Consider the following 19395-nt stretch of genomic DNA (forward strand, 5'->3'; position numbering starts at 1 on the left):
CTTCAGCGGCGACACACTGTGGACAAAGGGAGAGCGAGTGTGTGTGCGCCTATGGTCATGCATGCCAAAGCCAAGGCTTAATAACCCCGAGAGCCTTAATTAAGGCCTTAACTAAAGCAGTTTGATTGATTTACGCTGCCAGAACAGAGCGACACGGACACAGACACAGCCTTAGAGGAAGTCTCGAGTCAGTCTCCCCTTCGTTACAATTAACAGTTTGTGTGGAGGATCTACGCGGACGAATCCGGCTCTGTCTGCATAATTACCCCATAAGACTCAATTAACTGTAAATTAAAGAAAATGCTCGCTTACATTATGGCTGCACTCAATGTCGCGTGTGATAATGGCTTAGCCGGCTGTCGCTCTCTTCTGCCAAGCCATTCGGAGGGAGAGACACAGACAACAAACTCCAGCAAGGTACTCTCCAGCGCAGCGCTCTCGGGGTATGGCACCAGCCGTTCTAGGCAGAGTTCCCTAATAAGTTAATCCAATCCCTCTCTTATTATTGGGCAACTACTCATGTATGTGCCTGAAGAGAGCGCTCTCCCAGGAGCAACCTCACCCTGCACAAAACACACCTTGCTGCCCATCTTCTAGTAAAAGCATTTTCTGTTGCTTCCTTTTTGGTGCTTTTGTTTCTGTCTCTCTCTCTCGCTCGCACACTCACTCACACCTCAGATCGAATTAGAGCGGGCAAATGTAGTGAGAAGAGAGGAGATAAAGGAGAGGAGAATTAAGTAACAAGGCACTTAACGTTAACACTTAACAAGGCAATGTCGCGGGGCCTGTGTCTCTCGGAGGGTACGGATGGGATGGGATCTCTGTGTGGGGAAGCTGCTGGCCATAAAATGTAGCCGGAGACGGAGACGGTGACGGTGACGGAGCCGTAGCTGGAGCTGGAGCTTGCAACGAAATGCCATTAAGTGTCATTGCTCATTCCTGCGAAAGATTGATATCGGACTTTAAATATGCGTAGTACGTACCCCGTCTGCTGTCAGGGAATGGAACACTAAAAGTCGTCCGATGGTGGGGCCAGGCAGTGTCAGTGACAGAGGGAGAGAGCTGGTGCAGGGCAATTAACCCCGTAATTTCCCATAAAACGGAAGTTGGAATGCAGAAACCCGAGGTGCCAACCAGAAGACTCTTCTGGATATCTCACTCTTTTAGTGGGAACATCCCAAAAGGTAGGAAGTGTTAAAGCCACAACAGAATAAATACATATTACTTTTAAATAACTTATCCCCCAAACCTGTTGATTGATCGTATCTTCAGCCTCACGAACATGTATGACCCTTCTCCGAAAACAATGTCCCCGTACATACCAGGCACTGTTCACCAGGTGGGGAGGCCACAAATGTTGGCTCTCAGGTGAACTCCAGCTCAGAGTCGAAGCCAAAGTCGATTGCGGCTTAAGCGGCTTATCACATTAGCACACTCCATCCAGCTTCAGCTCCAGGTCCAGCACAGGCAGGCCCCCGAGCCCGAACACAGACAGAGGGAACAGAACGAGATACGAGTATTGAGAATTGAGTATTGAGTATTGAGAACCGCTAAAGAGCCGTTAGCGAGCGCGACATGGATGCGACATTCGCATCCTGCTCTTGCCACAGATCTGGGACCTGGATCCTTGTGACACACACACACACAGAGATAGAGACAGCAGAGACAGACGACTGCCGGCCGGCTGCACTTTGCCTGGACGAGATCTTAACAAAACTAACTCGATCTCCATTGATCGGACGCATTTCAACTGAAAGTCAAGTGGAGAGAATGCTGGCGTTGACGCTGACGCTGACGCAGGCGCAGCCGCAGACGCTTGCGTTGGCAGCGGACTTCAGACTGCGGACGACTGCATTCCCGAGACCCAAGACCAGAGATGGAGGAGCCCCACAGCCCCACAGTCCCACAAAAATAATACAACAGAAAAGATCCAAACCAAACACAAAAAAAACAAAATGTAAGAAAACTAAGCCAAACCGTAGTGCAGCGGAGAGTGTGCAGAATTGTTTATGGCTTGGGCCGTGGCCGTCCAGAGAGATGCTCTACAAGGCGGACCACCACTTAATAGATCTCCGAAGATCTCCAATGAAAAGAAAGCCTCGCCCCTGGAGAACCCCAGAGAAATTGGAGTTGAGACAAAAGACATTTACGAAACTTTAGTTGCATCCAAGATCGATGAAAGAAAGTTCGGGACCACCCCATATGATAGATGGAAAAGGTAAGATTGAAATTTAACAGTTTTTGGGGGACGAAAGCGGTTTTCTAGCCAGAGATCATTATTATATTAAATTGAATATATTATGTAAGAAAGTAAAACCCTCATTAGAGATTATTTCGGAAGATATCCGAATCTGTTGGAACCACCAAAAATACACATAATATTCCCACTGTAGAGTACAACAAAGTTTGAAGGAAATTGCACCGGCAACGTTCTGTGGCAACGTTCTGCGGCGTTGCTCATTTTGTGCTTCGATGGCGGTGGTGCCTCCACCAGCCGCTGCACCACTGCCCCACGCCGCATCGACTTGTGGAAGGAACAGTACAATCGAGTTTCCACCAATGTGAATTAAATAGTTGGCCAAAAGAGAGGCGACAGAGAGCTCAAATGCCGCTAAAAACGCAACAAATCCCAGACGTTGACCACAAAGTAATGGAAATATTGAGAATTCCTTTGGCCCGACTTCGACTGGGAGTCGCAGGCGCAGTCTTAGTCTGAGTCTTGGCTGTGGCATGGCCGTAACTCAAACCGACCATTAGAAACGAACATTAGCAGAAGGAGACGACGAATGGCAGGAGACGGGTGCGGAGGCTGGAGCTGGCTGAAAAAAAAAGAACTAACGAACCTTGACAATTAAGTTTGCGCCACTCTGCCAAACCCAATTGGAATTCAATGTGCATGCAATGTGCCTGCCAGCAGCAGCAGCCGCAGCAGCAGCAGCCGCAAATGACGTTGATGATGCTCCTCATCCTCGTCCTCCCCATCATAACGAAGCTACCAACCATCCCATCCCCATCCCCATCCCATCTCCATCCACACAGCTCCACAGTTGGAGTCTGACTCTTCTTCTGGCTGGCTGTCGCTTGCTAATTCCCCAACAAATGTTTGCTGTTGCTGTTGGCGGCTTCTTCAACATGTGTTGGTACAAATAGCCAACAGAATCCATAGCCCCAGTCCATGGAGCCGCAGGCACCGCGGCTGGAAAGTCGCGTGATGATGCGCCAAGTGGAGAGGAAAAATCTCGTTAAAGGTCGTGTCACACAGCATCCCCACCGCAAAAAGGGGACAATGCCAAGTGCCGAAAAGCAACACCAACAGCAACCACAAGAAAAACCCACTGTGTGAGGAAAATGCAAACTCGTGCCGCAGCTAACACAATAAATTTTCTCTTTCAGCCAAGGAAAAACTCGCGTTGGAGCTGAACTGCGTGGAGCATGGGTGGTCATGTAGTGGTGGCTGCTACTACGCTTCCTCCTCCTGCTCCACCGATCTCTGGCTGCTGTAAATGGTAGCAAAAAACAATCTGAATAAATTTGTCGCCAACTTCCTTGGGACTTTGCCAGATTTTTGGTATAGGATGGCATGGTTTGGGTTCGGGGGGCGAATGGAAATTTATGAACTTGTTGATGGGCTGCAGATGGAGATCTTTCGAGAGAACTATTTGAGTGAGAGGAAGGCTTTTCACAAATGGGATAAAAAACGATTTGTTTGAATGGAAGTAATAATTACAATAAGAAAACAATCATTCTGAAGAAGGTTCTGCATTGGTAGAATATTCTTCCTCTTATTCGATTAAAAAGTACACAAACTCTTCTCCCATCCCATCCCCTTAAGTATCCTTAATACAGTGCAAATTCCCCCATAAGCACTTGCCATTAAACATCATTCAGGAGGCATCTTTGGCTCAGACTCTGTCCCGAAGTGTACCCTCATCAGTGGCTTTAATCTCTGCCCAATTCTTCCTCCAGTCCAGACTTTCCATGTCCGAAACTTCACTCCATGCGTGACCCCAATTCCCAGAGGCGGCACAAGCCAGAGAAAATCTGAGGATGAGAACTGGGATGTGTCGTGTGTGTGGACAGAGAGAGAGAGAGAGAGAGAGGGGATTTGGGGGATCTCTCGGTTTAGGGATATGGATGGGCTGCGATAAGCGATCATGAAATGAGGGATAACTGGTCGGCTAATGAATGGGTTCGCAATAATTGATGCCACTTTAAATTGGCCAAATGTTGATGGCGGCTCGAAAGAACAGTAAAGAAAGGAAAGTTGGCCAAGGGACTGGAGGCTGTGTTCCCAGGCAGGTGATATTCGGACACGGAGTGATATTTCACATCACCAGAAAGGCAGGCAGGCAGGCAGGCAGGGAGGCGGGCAGGCAGACGGGACAACCTTTCTCTCTCCCGCTATCCAAAAGCGAAAACATTTCCAGTACGTGATTGGGAGCTGGGACTGGGATGGGACTGGGACTGGGAGCTGGAGGCCGGGGATCTTTTGGACATGGCCTTTTAATCAAGCCCACATTTCGGGCATTGCTCACTGACCAATTTAACCGTTTGAGCACAAAAAATTTCACCGCTCCACCAAGATCATCGCACTTTGCACGCAACCCGAAAAACAAAAGAAAAACAAAAAAAAATATCTGCAGAAGTATATTTTATATGGCACTGGACTCCGGGCCGTGCCATGGTTTATGTATGAGAGTGTGGTGCAGTCACATTTTTGGGGCACAGTTGCACTGTTAGTTGGATGCTGATTTGGAAATTGGTTCAACGCTGCTGCGGTGCACTGGCTACCTGACTGGCACTCGCATGCTCCAATTAATTGCCACATGCCACAACGGCCAGTTGCACTCAGGCTCAGGCTCAGGCTCAGCTTCAGCCCGAAGCCCACAGCCCACAGCCCACAGTCAGCTGTCCATCCGTCATTCCCGGTTATATCACCGTATCACTGAACCCCAAACGAGTTGAATGCACCCACAACCATCCATCCAGCCAACCGTCCATCTATCCCTCCATCCATCGCGATGGGAAAGCGCAAATTTCATTGGCCTCTGACTCTTAAGAAGCTGTAGAAATCGACTGACTGCCTTGCCACAGTCGTCCGCTCGTATCTGCTGCATCCACACACGGCCCAGACAGCATCACTCATACTTGAATGATTCAATGATTGCATGATCATGAGGCAGATACAGATACACCCCCGCCCCCGCCTTAGCTGTCCGTTCGCCTGCCGCCGCTTGGGGTGTTGCATGAATTTGCGCAAAAATCTTTTAAAATTTAATTAAAAACAATTATTTAAAAATAAAATTTAATTAATTGCAATGTTGCATGAGTAGACACCCCGCGCACAGTCGCCGCTGTGTAACGGTGGCACTGGCCTCTCCACATGGGGCATCCACACCTCAAGCTCCAGCTCCAGCTCTTCATGGGTGGCATACCCATCGCCAGAACCCCCCTTTGGATTGTTGCATATGAAATGAAATGCAATATGCCATGGCCTATATATAGTCCGGGGGTACGGTATGGATAGGGGAATAATTAAGTTGTGCCGTGCGCCCCAGTCTGTGGCATTGTTGCATAATCAACGGCATAATCCCCATGGATTAATAGAATTCTTTGGATCAGACTTAATCTTGTTCGATTTTATGGAGCAGAGAAATGCTAATTGTTAATCCCAAGAGCTGCAAATGAACGGAACAAAAAATCAGTGGTTTTTCCAGTTGGTTTTATGCGTTGATTGGAAAATGGGATTCCACGAGGAATCGATGGAGGAATACATAAAAAGACATAGTTTATTGCAAACTAAATCAAAGGCTGCATATATATAGTTATTATATTACCTCAATGTCTAGTGAGATTTCCACCTGAAGACAGCGCCTAACAGCAGTTGCCAAAAGAAAGCGACAGAGACAGGGACTGGGGACAGGGACAGGGGGCCTGCCAAAGCCCCCGACCACAGCCAACTGCATCCTACATGCTGTCCAAGGCTGGGGGAATAAAGAAATTAACATGTTGCCACAACAACTGCAGTTATGCCCTGGAACAGCCAACAAGCAGCCGCACAAAAACTGATATCAGCCCACGGGGGCAGCATCAGCAATGTGGCAGCAGCAACAACAACAACAGCAGCCAAACGGGGCAATACACACATTTAAGAAATGCGCCCAAAATATGCCGAGAACAAGGAAATGTTTACTTTGGCAGTTAACATGCCCGCCGCTCCGCTCCACTCCGATCCGCTCCACTTGGAGCCAATAATTGCAGACCCAGACCCAGACCCACAATCCCACAAGGAGCCCCTTTTTGGTCTTGGCCAAGTGCTGTACGCATAAATTTAGCCTTAATTGGCTTTAATATTATGTTGTCAGTGGACGAAACAAAAAACAGGGCCCGAAATCAGCAAACGCCAATCAAAAAGGGACACCAAAAACCACCGAAAGGAGAGGCTGGGAATTCGGAATTCGGTCTGTGGTACGGACTGGACTTGCCAAATGTGGCACGTTTTCGGATGCCACGGTGTTGGGCTTAATCAGCAGTTTCGAAAAGGGGAAAATGGGTGGAGAGATGCAGATATGTGAAAGTAAAGAACAGGCCCTTAAATAAGACCAAGATCACTGTGATTGCCAATGCCAATGATGCTGATGATGATGATGCCTCGGTCCAGCGTCTCTTCTGGGCCTTTTTTTTGACTTTTTGGCGCATTAACGACTAGGGATCATACCAGTCATTCAGTCGGGAGGCAAGTTCAATGCCACCCAATGCGACGAGCAATAAAAACCAACTACCAAATTTGAAAAACGCCAAGAAAACCCAAACCCTACAAAACGTTTATATAGCAATTACCAACGCTGCTCGTGTTTCGGATCATATGCAAGTCCCCCTCCCCCACTCTCTGCTCTTACTGCTCGGTGGTGGTGGTGGTGGTGGTGTGCCTCTGGTGCTGGGTGCCAGAGATGTGCAAGTGTTGTGAGGGGTCTAATCACGGAGGAGGCGATATTTGTTTCTGAAGGTTTTGGTATTTTGTTTATCCTAGTACTCCGATGCTACTCCTGAGTCTCAATCGAAATTCCTGCAACGCCAAAGCGATTTCAGGGCAAACAACTCAGCAACAACCGAGGGGCGTTGCTGCAGGACGAGCCCGGGCTAGAGCACAGCTTTTCTTAGGGTTTCTAGAGGGTTCTTTCGAAGTGCTAGATTGTCTTAGTAAATCCTTTAGTAAACCATAGATACCTCACAATTTCATACACTTTCCTTTACGAATCTGAGTTAGGATTCTATTTTTATAAAAACAAAATAAAGTATATGTATTTCATGTATAGTACACCTCCCACACACTCCACTCTCAGTGGGACTCGTGATGGCATTGCCATCTCTAGGAATCAGCTGCTTGCTACCTGTGCGGTTGGTTTCTTATTGTATCTGATTCGGCACCTACCTTCTCATAGATACGATTATATGTATGCATTGCAACAAGTGAGCATGAGTGTGTGTGTGTGTTTGTGTGTGGATCTGTGAGAGTGAGTGTGGTTTCGGACACACAGGTCCAGCAACAACATCAAAAGTTCATTATGCGCGCTCGCGAATCGTGACATTGCATAATGGCAGCTGCAAGGTGGACGTGGAGGCCGTCCAGCCGGACATGCAAGGCGCCGCCGTCGTCTTCGGCCGTCGTCTCGACCGTTCCCCAGTCAAAGGTGCTGTATGGTGTATGGTGTATGGATGGTACTATATACACACACTCTACAGTCCACACTCCACACTCCGAGACGAGACGCGACGAGATATCTATGGCGATGGGAGCCACACCTACTAGGGAAGATGCCACAAAACGAAGAGACTCTTGTCTGGAAATTGATTCTCTGGCTAACGGCAGAATTAGCTCCCGGCTAAGATGATCCCCCATGCCCATCCCATCCCCACACATGCCCATCATACAGGCATACCCATACTAATTCCCCATCAGTCAGCCCATCATCGTCATCGTCAGCGCTACCTCACACAGAGTGCACCTTTCGTAGGGGGAAGGGGGAGTAACTGGAACCCCTCTCCACAGCTCAAGAGCGTATCCCTCAAGAGGTTATCCCTCTCTGTCTGTCTGTCTCTGGGGTCTGTCCGAACTTCGATTGCGCTGTTCTGTTTGTTTTGTCCAGTTTCGCAATTAGAATCTTTGTCGTGTCGTCGTCGTCGTCGTCGTCGTCGTCTTATCGCCGCCGCACACTTTCCGACATTTTCAAGGTGTGTTCGACCAGCTTTCTTCTGGCCACAACTTAAAACATCTCTCTAAACCCATCCCAACCCATTCCATTTCGATTCCCATTCGCATTTCCCCTCGCCCCAAGCACCTATGTACATAATGAAATAATAAAACAAAGAACCACTGGACTTTTGAATACCTTTTACCACAGACTAGCCGTTCTACTCTGAGTCGGTCCCAGAACCCAACAATAATATACACGTCTTTGGCGAGGCGCAGACAAGTCGGTCCCAAGAAAGGAAAAACAAAATACTTTGCTTATAAATTGTATCTTTGCTTATGTTTGTACTTATATAAACTTGTTTTCTGATAAGAATTGTTTTCCTATTGGTAAGAGAGTTCCAGATATCTTCATGTTGAGGGACGTGTGCTTTCCGATTGCTTCTCAAGTCCTTTCTGCGGAGGACAGACATACTCCCCTGATATTCCCGAGCTGAAATAATATCCAGTTCATAGTGTTCTTCCACAAACCATAGACACCCTTCTCCTTCTTTGACTGCCGGGTATCTAAAGAAGAAAGAATATGTTGCAAGTATTTCTTGGTGTTTTTTCTTTATATTTCTCTTTCTAGGTTATCGCTTATAACAACTCGTACATGGCTCTCTTTTTTTTTGTCATACACCATGCCTGCGACTACGACTACGACTAGTCATAGTCATAGTCGGAGTCATAGTCATAGCTGCGGTCATATAATAAAGGCGTTCTTCCATGGCATGCTCAGAAATTGTCCAACGTCTATATTTGGTGTCTGTGCTATGTTCTGCACTGCACCTCCTCGGTTGCGGTGCGGTTTCCTCCTCCAGCAACTCCTCCGCCTCCACCATGATGACCACAAGTTGGTCAGAAGCAGGGGACCAGGCGGCCAGACTTGCCTTCGGAATGGGAGTACGAGTGTAGAAGGAGGAGGAGGAGGAGATGTGTGCCATGTTGACCCGTTTTTATTATGTTTAACATGCGGGAGGAGCAGCACAGACGAGGGTCCCCGCTTGACATGTGCACCGAAGCCAATCCACAAAAAAGCTGTTGAACATGGCCAAAATATTCGCAATGCGGTCAAAGTTGAAAAGGTTCCAGTTCCCGAAAACCATCTAAGTGAAGTGAGTGCTTGTTTGTAGATTAAACAAATGTCTGTTTTTGCTACTGCTACTGCAACGGCTTCCGAATCTGACCGACATTTCTCCTTCTTCTGGGTTTGTGTGTGAAGTTGTTTGTAGTAGCCATATCTGAGAGATACTCGAAATTGGAAGAAGGAATTGCAGGGGAAAAGGTAAGCAGAACAGGGGACTATCAAGGGGTTTATCATTCACAAGAATTGGCCAATGAATAATGGATAATAGAACTAGAACTAACTAGAATGGATAACAGATATCAGTGGCATTCTCTGGTTCTCCAAATCCGAATCTATCTAGTACACATCCTTCTAGGCCGAAGTGCTCCACATAAACCCGATCGTTTTTAATCACCTTTATCTGCGTGTTCCATCTGCGTTAATTGCCCAACCAGGTCTATAAGTTGCCATTCAGCAGGTAATTAGCAGATTGTAGATCATGGGAAACGCATCATCTTGTGGAAAAGTGGATCACAGTTGGCCGCACCACTCCAGCGGCAATTAGCCGGCAGATTGGAGAGCCACCAATTCCCCATTCGAGCCGTCGTCTGTCGTCTGTCGTCTCTCAATCAACGATTGTTCATGGATCACGGATCGTCGTGTATCTTGTATGCGATCCCCTTAAAAGCGTATAAACGAAATTTCGCGGCGGCGAAATCTGCAAATAATGCGAGAAACAAATAAATAATTGCCCACAGTTTCGCACAGATCTTTGGCTACACCAAAAAGGAGTAACAACAGCCGACAACCGACAACCATGATTGCTATATTGTAGGTATATATACTCGTACGAACGAAACGGCGATCAATCAATCAATCATTTTCACTCAAATGCCGCTGTCGATGTCCGAGTCAGAGTCATCGATGGATGTTCGACTCTTGAATGCTGGATTGTGTGTTGTGTGTTGTGTGATGTGTGTTGCCCTATGGATCTCATATGGTCATAACCCATAAAGACTGAGACGTGTCTGCATCAGCAGCAGCAGCAGCAGCCCGAACCTCGTCCCAGCCCCAGCTGTAGCCCCTCTGGCTGCTTCTAGCACCAGGCATCAGGCAGCAGGCATTGGGTCTAGGCCTCTGTGCAATTAAATAAACGAAAGTTTTTCATTAATTTCGATTGCAGCAAGACGACGACACTTAGACCAAGGCCTCTCTGTCAAGCAGTCCCCCATTCCGCTCCTGCTCTTTAAACAATTCCAATTCATTAGCCACGCTTTGGCTGGGCTTTTGGGCCGGGCCGGGGCCGGGTCTGGCCCGGTCTGGTCTTCAGTGTAGAGTCCGAAAGGAAGCCTGTTTTTGGTGGACCTCGTCTTTGGTCTAAGACCTGCTCCGATCTCGTCTCGTCTGGGTCTGGGTCTTTGGTCTGCGGCTGGGAGATGGGGCGTGCTCTCGTGCTGCTCATAAATGTCTGATGGATGTGACGTGCCTTGATGTATTTCACTTTTCTTCTGCTGTTTTCCTAGACTCTTCTGCTCCTCTCTGCTCTCTGCTCTGCTCTGTCCGAGTGGCCGCGGAGCTAGCCATGGAGTTGTTAAGTGCCAGCACATACTCACGATGCCCCTGCCGCTGCAGCAAATAGTTGTTTGTTAGTTTTCTAGTTTTCAGAAATTTTCACATTACTATAAAGCAAAGCCACAGAGCAGCAGCCGAAGCAGCAGCCCAGTGCTTCGTTTGGCTTTTGCCAGAGGTGAAAATAGTAAAATCGCTGCTTGGCAAATGAAAAGCGCGAAAACGCGCGTAGCGAACAAAGCAAACGAGCCGAGCAGAGCCGCACTTCCCTAAAGAGTGATGAGAGTAAAGGGTATATCGCGAAATATTATGAAGATCAACCGAAGATAGACAGATACTTCAAACCCACCAAAGATTCATATATCTGTAGATACTTCGTTAGAGAACTTCCGACAGGCATCGCTCTTAAGATTTGTCCACTCAAATATGTATCATACGAGTACACACGATAGCGAGATGACCATATAATCACACCACATCTTTTCGGCCATTTGATTCGTTCTTCCATAGAACCCATACCAAACGCCAAGAAAATACAGATTACATTTCCCTTTTCTCAACCAAAAATCTATCCCCAAGAGCATCTAACATTCGCTGTTCGCCTCTAACCAATACCTGGGGGCTTTCATTTGGATTTGGTGTTTGCAATTTCATTTGTCGTCGTCGTCGTCGTCTTATCCGTCAGCTCAGAGCATCAGCATAAGCATCGCATCGAAAAGGGAAAGTACAAATCGCACTTTTCCTAAGCACTTAGGGCTCGGCACACCATCGATGCTGCTGCTGCGGCTGCTGTCATAAGCCACCGCAAAATTAGCTTAAGGATGCAACCCAACCCAGATCTTACGACTCGCACTCGAAAAAGGCCCACCACACCCAAAAACCCATCTCAAGTTCATACCCAGATTCACTTTCGCTTTCGTTGCATTTAATTACGAATCGGTGTGTTTTGTTGCTAAAAATTAATAGCTTGGTGTCTCGGTTAATACGCGACACACATTCTGTCTATATATCATGCTCAGGGGCGAGTACATGCGGCGTACTATTGGTTGGGGGAAAGCTGACAGCGCGTCGGCCTCCAAGCAGCGCGGATTCGCGACTCTCGTGGCCTCCAAGATTGCGTTGCAATTAATCATCGAACAAAACGCATTGTTCGCGTTCTCCACATCCCATGACTGGGGCTGGAGCTGGGACTGGGATTGCGACTGCGACTGGGACCGGGACTGGGGCCTAACACGCACTTGGACGGTAGGAGGAGCAGGAGGAGGAGACCTGCTCCAGCTGCTGTTCCCGAATATTTAAGTCGGTCATTGGCGCTTGTCCAGTGAGTTTTTCCTTCTGCTGGACCTCTGGACACGGCTGCTCCCTCTTTTCGCATAGTTTTCTTGACCCAATTTCGCCGTGGATAGGAGCTGGCTATGGCTGGACAGATGGGAGGTTTCCGTGGATTTTCTAAGGAAAATTCTCTAGAAATTATAGCAGAATAGTTTTATAATCTTTCAGGTGTTGTTAGATTGGTTGAGGTATTGCCATAATTCTGGAGTAGTTAACATTTTTGTACCTGAGATAAAAATTAGGTCGTGGCCCCTTTTGGTTTTATGTATTTTTATTATTATAATGTTTTTCACTGTATAATAAACTTGGTTTTGAATGCATGTATAATATACATACACACCTTATATCGTAGATATATATCTTGTATATATATATATTCTCGTAATGTATGCATGTTGGTATGCGTAAGCGCGTATAAATTAAACGTTATCATTATAGTACTCTGCAGATCGTACATTATCTACATGGTTGCTGCTCAGTTGATGCTGTCGTTAGTCCTCTTCAATATATAATATATAATGTATATAATATATTTAGTTTGCGATCTTGAATCGTGTTTTCAATAAATCAGCTTAGTTATTATCTTTATTTAGTAATATTACTATTATTATTATTAGTATTTAAAACTGTGCGAACTCTGCAAGAATTCGCCTATCAAAAATTACACCTAATCAATATTTCGGTTATATTTTGGGTTCGGGATTGGGTTTTGGGTATTTGGGGTATTTCTCCACTCTCTCTCTATGTCTCTTGCTCATCTCATCTCTCTCCTCTCTCTCTCTCTTTACAATACAAAATACAACTCAAGTTGCTCGACTTGATCTAAGATCTGACTGGATACATCTCCCTAAACATATACATATATAGTCAAGTTTTCAAACCATGTTTTCCTTCTACCATCATCTTCGTTCAGAACACATTGTAGTTTTTGCAGTTCGTGTGTGTTTTTTGTTGATAAATCGAAATCAAAAAATTCTCTTACAAAAATCAGTAAACTTAGTCAACTATTTCTATAGATTATTTTCCTCCCCTCCCCTCCCCACCCACCAGGCCTGTACGGTTCGGGGAAATGCTTTGCTTCGATTCGGTTATGGGATACACTAAAGATAGATGGTTCAATATCTTTATATTTCAGTTGAGCCCCATCCATTGTTGGTTATGGGGCTGGGGTCGAAGAGTCAGTGACGACGAGTCGTTTTCTTGGGGTTGTATGTCTAGTAAGCCATGCTTATGAGGGTTCTATATTGTGTCTATGTATTGCTTGATCGATCTGAGATTGATATTGGCTAGCCTAGATGTCGGGCCAAAAGCGCCAAGCTGTTGTTGCCTCCTCTGGATACATATAGGTATGTATATATATCTGATATCTCTCTGTTCTCCTACTGCCTTTCGGAATCATCATCATCACAAGTCCTAACACAAGACTGGGCTCTGTCCGACCTATGGGTTTATCCACTCTACGAGTTCCCTTCTATAACTCTGCCGCTTCTTTGGCATCATATCGTTTCATTTTCGCTTCATTTCGTTTTCTGTTTTCTTGGTTATTGTTTGCATCCATTGATAGGATAGGGTTTTCATTAACACGCTATAGAAGAGAGATTATGCTTTCATTTTGTTGTTGTTGTTGTATTGGTATCTGTTTGAAATGCCCGAACTTCTTTTTTTTTATTTACAAAATATTCTTTGCTTTTTATATATTTTTTTTTTGTTTCTTTTCGAAATATAAAATAATTTTTTCTTTTTTTTTTTGGTTTTTTTTAGTTTTTCTTAATTTTGTTTTTTTTTGTTTTATTGCGCATATAAAAATATCAAAAATTCTCTTTATTTTTTAGATTTTTTCTTTTTATATATCATTTTTCTTTTAGTTTTCCTCGTGGAACTATGTGTAAGTCTGTTGTTGTGGTTGATTTTCATCTTTCTTTTTTGTTTTTGTTTTTTCGCCTGAATTGCTCTACAAATACAAAACGTTTTCTTTATGAACTTTTTGCAATGCCAAAAATTAAATGACATGTTTTGAATTATACAAGTATATATTTTTGTTTGGGGGTGTCAAAGGTTAAACCATTTGTCCACGCGACACTTTTCACTTTTGTGTAATGTTTTTTAAAGGGGTTTTTTCTTCTTACGTTGCTTTTTTTTATATAAATATGTACAAATATATTTTGTTGTGGTAAAAAAAAAATTAGAATAAAAAAATGGCGTCAATTGTTGTAATTATTGTTGAAATGTTTGGCGCCTTTCAAACTGCAATTTTTCCATTTCCATTTCCATTGATTTATATCCTTATCCATTTCGTTTCTGTTCTGTGTTTTTTGTGGGGTTTTTGTTTTTTGCATGAAGCACAGCACTTTAGAGGCAATTTTTAACATTATATATAGTACTCGTAATTGTTGTGTGTGTTGTGTGTGTGGTTTTTCTTCTTTGGAGTATAAATAATGTATAGATACGATACGAGTGTGTATATATGCATGTATGTAGAGTGTTGGTGTGTATTTCGATTAGTTGTTGCCTTAACGTTCATGTTCGCTATATCCTATAAGTGTGTCTATGTCTGTGTCTGTCTGATGTCTCCTGGTGTGTGTGTGTTGTGGCTTTCAATTTTTTGCTTAATAAATGGTTGTTGTTGTTGTTGTTGTTGTGGTTGTCGTAACTAATTAACTAATCACTCCAGACCCCCGATGGCGGCAGGCCCCCGCCCCCCCAAGTGTTATATTATTAGATGCATGTATGTATAAGTATGTATATAGATATATGTATATGTATAATCATATGTGGTAAATTATTTCCTTTCTGCCTCGACGGTCTACGATCTCTGCCTTCCCTTTTCATTGTGTTATGAATGCAAAAATAAGTTACTATCAATTGAAATCCCTTATTATTTTGTGTAGCGAGAACAAACCTCCTTTGCCCCCTTTGCCTTTATATTGTGTGTGTGTGTGTGTGTGTATGTATTACATAATTTTTATTATTATTTAATATTTTCTTGTTTTATTTTGTTTTGTTTTGCGTGTTTCTCATTTTGCCCATTTCTATATGCTATAGGTATATAGGGATATAGGTTTATAGGGTGAGGTGATGAAAGCAGAACATGATGTGTGGTTGTGGGGGTTGTGTGCTTGTAAGAACGTTACTCTACGTTACATTACATTACGTTACGTTGTTGATTAACTCCTGTTGTTGTCGTCGTTGACGTTGTTCTATTGCATCGATGCGAGACTTGTGGAAGTACTAATGTGCGACGAGGTGCCCAGTGTAGTGGCCATATCTCCCTGGTAGCTGAACTGCAAGGTGAATATAAAGAGAGATTAGCAAAACGGGAAACAGGGAAGTCCCAGAGATATCGCACGTACCTGCGGGAAAAGCGGCTCTTCGGCTATGGAGCCCAGCGGTCCAGTGGGATCCGGCGGCGTCAACTCCACGCTCTCTCCAGTAAACTCCTTGTCAAAGTAACGCGTATCCGTATCGGATGTAACCTGAGGCTTAAAAGGCGGCGGTATCTGAACATAAAGAGCAAAAAAATTATAGCTTCACATTCATTTTAAATAATATAGATATATATCCCCAAGTTCTAAGGTTTATTTCCAACCTTTTTTAGCACCAGATCTGTCCAATTAATACTCGCAAAAAAAGGATGATCCTGTATTGCCTTGACATCATCCTGCCCGCCGCCCAGACGCTTCTTCGGGTCCTTGGCCAGCAGCCCGGACAGCAGGTTTTTCGCCTCGTCTGTGATATTGCGAGGGAACTTCACCTCTTCCGCCAATATCAATGTAAAGAGCACATCGTGGTCGCGATTGTAAAACGGCAGGCGACCGCAGATCTACAAAAGAAACGATGGTTGATAAATATCCACAAAAAATATGTAAGTAGCTGCACACACCATTTCATACATGACCACGCCTGTGCCCCACCAATCCACCGCCTGTCCATAATCAGTATCGTCTAATACTTCCGGAGCCAGATATTCGGGTGTGCCGCAAAATGTTTTCGTTGTGCGGCCGTAGGTGATGTCCTCCTTGCACAGGCCGAAATCGGCGACCTTGATGTGGCCATCTTTGTCCAGCAAAAGATTCTCCAGCTTCAAGTCGCGATAGATGATGCCCTGCGAGTGGAGATAGCCCAAGGCCGAGATGATCTCGGCTCCGTAGAAACGTGTCCGGTCCTCGGTGAAGATGCGCTCGTGGCTCAAATGCCAGAAGAGCTCTCCGCCGTTCACGTACTGCATGACAAAGCACAGCCGATCGTTGGTTTGAAATGAATATTTAAGAGACTGCAACGAAAGGAGATGGATGATATATTAAAGGAAACCTCGAACAACCTCCCTAAATGTTACTCACAATAAGAAACGGATGATTGGTGGTCTTGAGCACACGACTCTCGGTGAGTGTGTGCTCCACCTCATCCTTCTGGATGATGACCTCCTTCTTGAGAATCTTGATCGCATAGAGCTTGGCGGTGGCCTTCTCGCGGCACAGGATCACCTTGCCGAAGGTGCCCTTGCCGAGCACCTTGAGGAACTCAAAGTTCTCCAAAGTCTGCAACGAGAGATAAGGGTTTCGTTTCAATCACGCACTCAACGGATAAACGGATCAACGGATGGATGTGATTCCATCGAATACGTACCACTTTCTTGACTCCGCTGCTGTTGCAGGTGGTGCCCTGCCTTGAGAACTGCTCGGAGAGCTCCACCTCGGCGATGCCGGCCATGTCCACGTCGGCCATGTCTGTCTGCACAGACGGCGACATGGCCATCTCTCCCATTTCGCTGAGGCGACTGGACACGTTGCGTATGGCCTCGGTCCACTGCTGGCGCTCCATTTCCGTATCGACGGCAAAGGTCCGCTCGATCACCGTTGTCCATTGCAGGCCGCGTATGATGAATGTGAAGGGCTTGGGCCTGTCCACGCTCATGATCTGACACCCGCGCACCGTGAAGTTGTTCAACAGCTGCTCCGACGGCTGCATGACGGCACTGTCCGCCGGCTTGCTGCGGTATCCCATCAGACTGCCGTCGGAGCGGAGCACAAAGTAGCGCTGGCGCCAGGTCTTAATGTGCTCCCCCCGCTTCATTAGCCAGCCTTCCTTGACCACTGTGGGGCGTGCCGCCAGATCCATGCTCATGTTGGGTGTGTTGGGGGTGCCAAAGGTGACGCTCATCGACATGCTGCCGTCCGTGGCTAAACGCTGTTGCTGCGGATGGTTCTTCTGCTGCTGGTGGGGGTGGTGGTGCTGCTGCTGCTGACTCCCGTCTAGCCAGGATGGTTGTATCCTCGAGATGTTGTCTAGGCTGCTGCTGTTGTTGCTGCCGTTGTTGTTAGCCGAATTAAGGTCCAACTGGTGGCCTGGCGAGGGCGTGGACGTGGACGTGGACGAGGAGGAGGCTGATCCTGTTGCAGCAGCGCTGGCAACCACAGTCAATCGCCTCTGTAGGGCAAATGGTAGGTAATTCGTGTTGAGGCTGTTCCGAAACGCGAGCGAAAATCAAAGAATATCCTTTTGGGGCTGAAAAAAGTAAAGAGACAACTCGTTAAAGCGATACAACACTCGTTGGAGCGGGAAATTACTCGCTAGAGATAAGCAAACAAACAACAGTTCAACTACAACGGAGTCTCGCTATCAATGACTCCCTTAAATGCACTCCAAAGAGCGACAACACTATCGTACTCTTTAGTGCAGCAGGCAGGCAGAAAGGGAGCCAAGCTATCGAGGTCTACCCCTCCCGTACCCAAACGCTTATCGCACACTTCTACCGATTGTCACGCCCCTCAGCCACCCCACCCCCCATGTCACACACCGCCTCTGGGATCCATCATTACCACGGATCATCGGACGGGGGGAGGGGGCATGTGTACAAAACAATTGTTATTGTCATTTTGCATGTTTATGGCAAAATCCGCAAATTGTTGTTGCTGGCGCTTGCGTCAGCAGCTGCAACAACTGCAGCTGGTTTGACGAACCAAAAAAATGGCAAAAAATAACAACAAAAGCAACACAACAAATGTATTGGATTGAATCGTGCAAAATATCTACGGCATTTCCGCTCCCAAAGGGATTTGCGGGCCGCCTCTTAGTCATTGCCCCACATGCAGATGTGGCTTTTGGTGCCCTGGGGGCACGGAGGGGCAGGGGCACATCGAGTGGCTCTTGCTGTGGCTGTAGGCGCCAGCATTGGCGTCGCGATTGGGTTTGTCGCAATTGTTGCTGTTGTTTCTGTTGCTGTTGCTGTTGCTGCTGGTGCTGGTACGTTGAGTCTTCAAACGAAATTCCCCGACATGTTACGCAGCGATACCGCCAGTACCGCCAGTACCGCGAGTACCGAGTACTGAGCCCCGAGAAAAAAATGGTTCGCGATTGCATTTACCGCGAAATTAAATCAAAACAAGAAGGGAAGGCTATGCTTCCAAGGGGTCGAACCATCGAATACCCTCGAAGAGATCGTTCTTATGGCAGATGTGGGATATACTCAGCCGAGGTATTTAGGTATCTTCCATACCCTAAAAACCCTAAGAGGTATGCCCATACCTAATCGTTTTTGGAATCTTAACCACGAAACATGCCAAACATCTCCTAAACACATCGTACTTTCACTTTAAAGGGTATTCTTACGACGACTGCGACTGCGAAGTGCTGTTCATGAACTTACACACACTTACAAACGTAAGCACACACACATACCGTACGCACTCACTCACACACGCACACAAGTGAAAAAGCATATTCATTTACAATTTGCGAAAATGTCAACGTCGAAGGGAGGGGGGCGCGAACAGAGGGGCGGGCACAGGGACAGGGCGAGTGACAGACAGACAAACGGAGGGATGGATGGCCGCCGCCGCTGCTGCTGCTGCTGTCGCTGCCGGCTGTACAAATTTTCGCTATCTAAAACTGTAAACAACAAATGTACATAAAATAAAAATCGACAAAATGCACAAACCACACATCGCCACACACATACTGATGCATGAGTGTGTTGCAAAGTGCGAGGCCGGCCAGACAGTGGAAGGGAGGGGCAGGGGCAGGGGGTGCAGCAAGTGATCAAGCAGCGCAACATGTCTAGACACGAATACAGTTATCAAATTGTACATTAGATTACCATCGCAGCACACAGGGGCCGGAGGAGGGTGTATGAGAATGCAGATTTCTTGGAAATGTACAAATGTATTGTTTGTGCGCGTTTGTGTGTAGGTGAGACTTA

General features: G+C 46.2%; 2 protein-coding genes across 3 annotated transcripts in view; both read right to left on the reverse strand.

Moving 5' to 3' along the window:
• Positions 1-1686, reverse strand: part of LOC108157127 (serine proteinase stubble) — a 28576-nt gene extending 26890 nt beyond the window's left edge. For both annotated transcript variants that reach the window (XM_033388930.1, XM_017289020.2), the window contains exon 1: positions 1323-1686. The gene's annotated coding sequence lies outside the window, so the exon portion shown is untranslated. The remainder of the gene's footprint in view (positions 1-1322) is intronic.
• Positions 1687-14053: 12367 nt separating this feature from the next.
• Positions 14054-17681, reverse strand: LOC108156844 (RAC serine/threonine-protein kinase). Its single transcript, XM_017288561.1, has 6 exons — positions 16824-17681; positions 16538-16735; positions 16081-16470; positions 15787-16020; positions 15551-15697; positions 14054-15481 (listed from the first exon to the last, which is right to left on the reverse strand). The coding sequence occupies exons 1-6, from the start codon at positions 17361-17363 to the stop codon at positions 15398-15400; spliced, it is 1593 nt and encodes a 530-aa protein (XP_017144050.1). The 5' UTR covers positions 17364-17681; the 3' UTR covers positions 14054-15397.
• Between the last annotated feature and the right edge of the window lie 1714 nt (positions 17682-19395).

Source organism: Drosophila miranda, chromosome 2 (assembly GCF_003369915.1).
Source record: "Drosophila miranda strain MSH22 chromosome 2, D.miranda_PacBio2.1, whole genome shotgun sequence".
NCBI lineage: Eukaryota > Metazoa > Arthropoda > Insecta > Diptera > Drosophilidae > Drosophila > Drosophila miranda.

Bases quoted from the DNA above. Each gene is read 5' to 3' on its own strand.
- LOC108156844 (XM_017288561.1), bottom strand. From the start codon at position 17,363: ATGTCGATGAGCGTCACCTTTGGCACCCCCAACACACCCAACATGAGC. The intron at 16,021-16,080 runs GTGTGTGCAGCT...TTTCTTTTGTAG, and splicing joins GCGTGGTCATGTATGAAATG to ATCTGCGGTCGCCTGCCGTT. The intron at 15,698-15,786 runs GTTGGAAATAAA...CTTTATGTTCAG, and splicing joins CAGATCTGGTGCTAAAAAAG to ATACCGCCGCCTTTTAAGCC.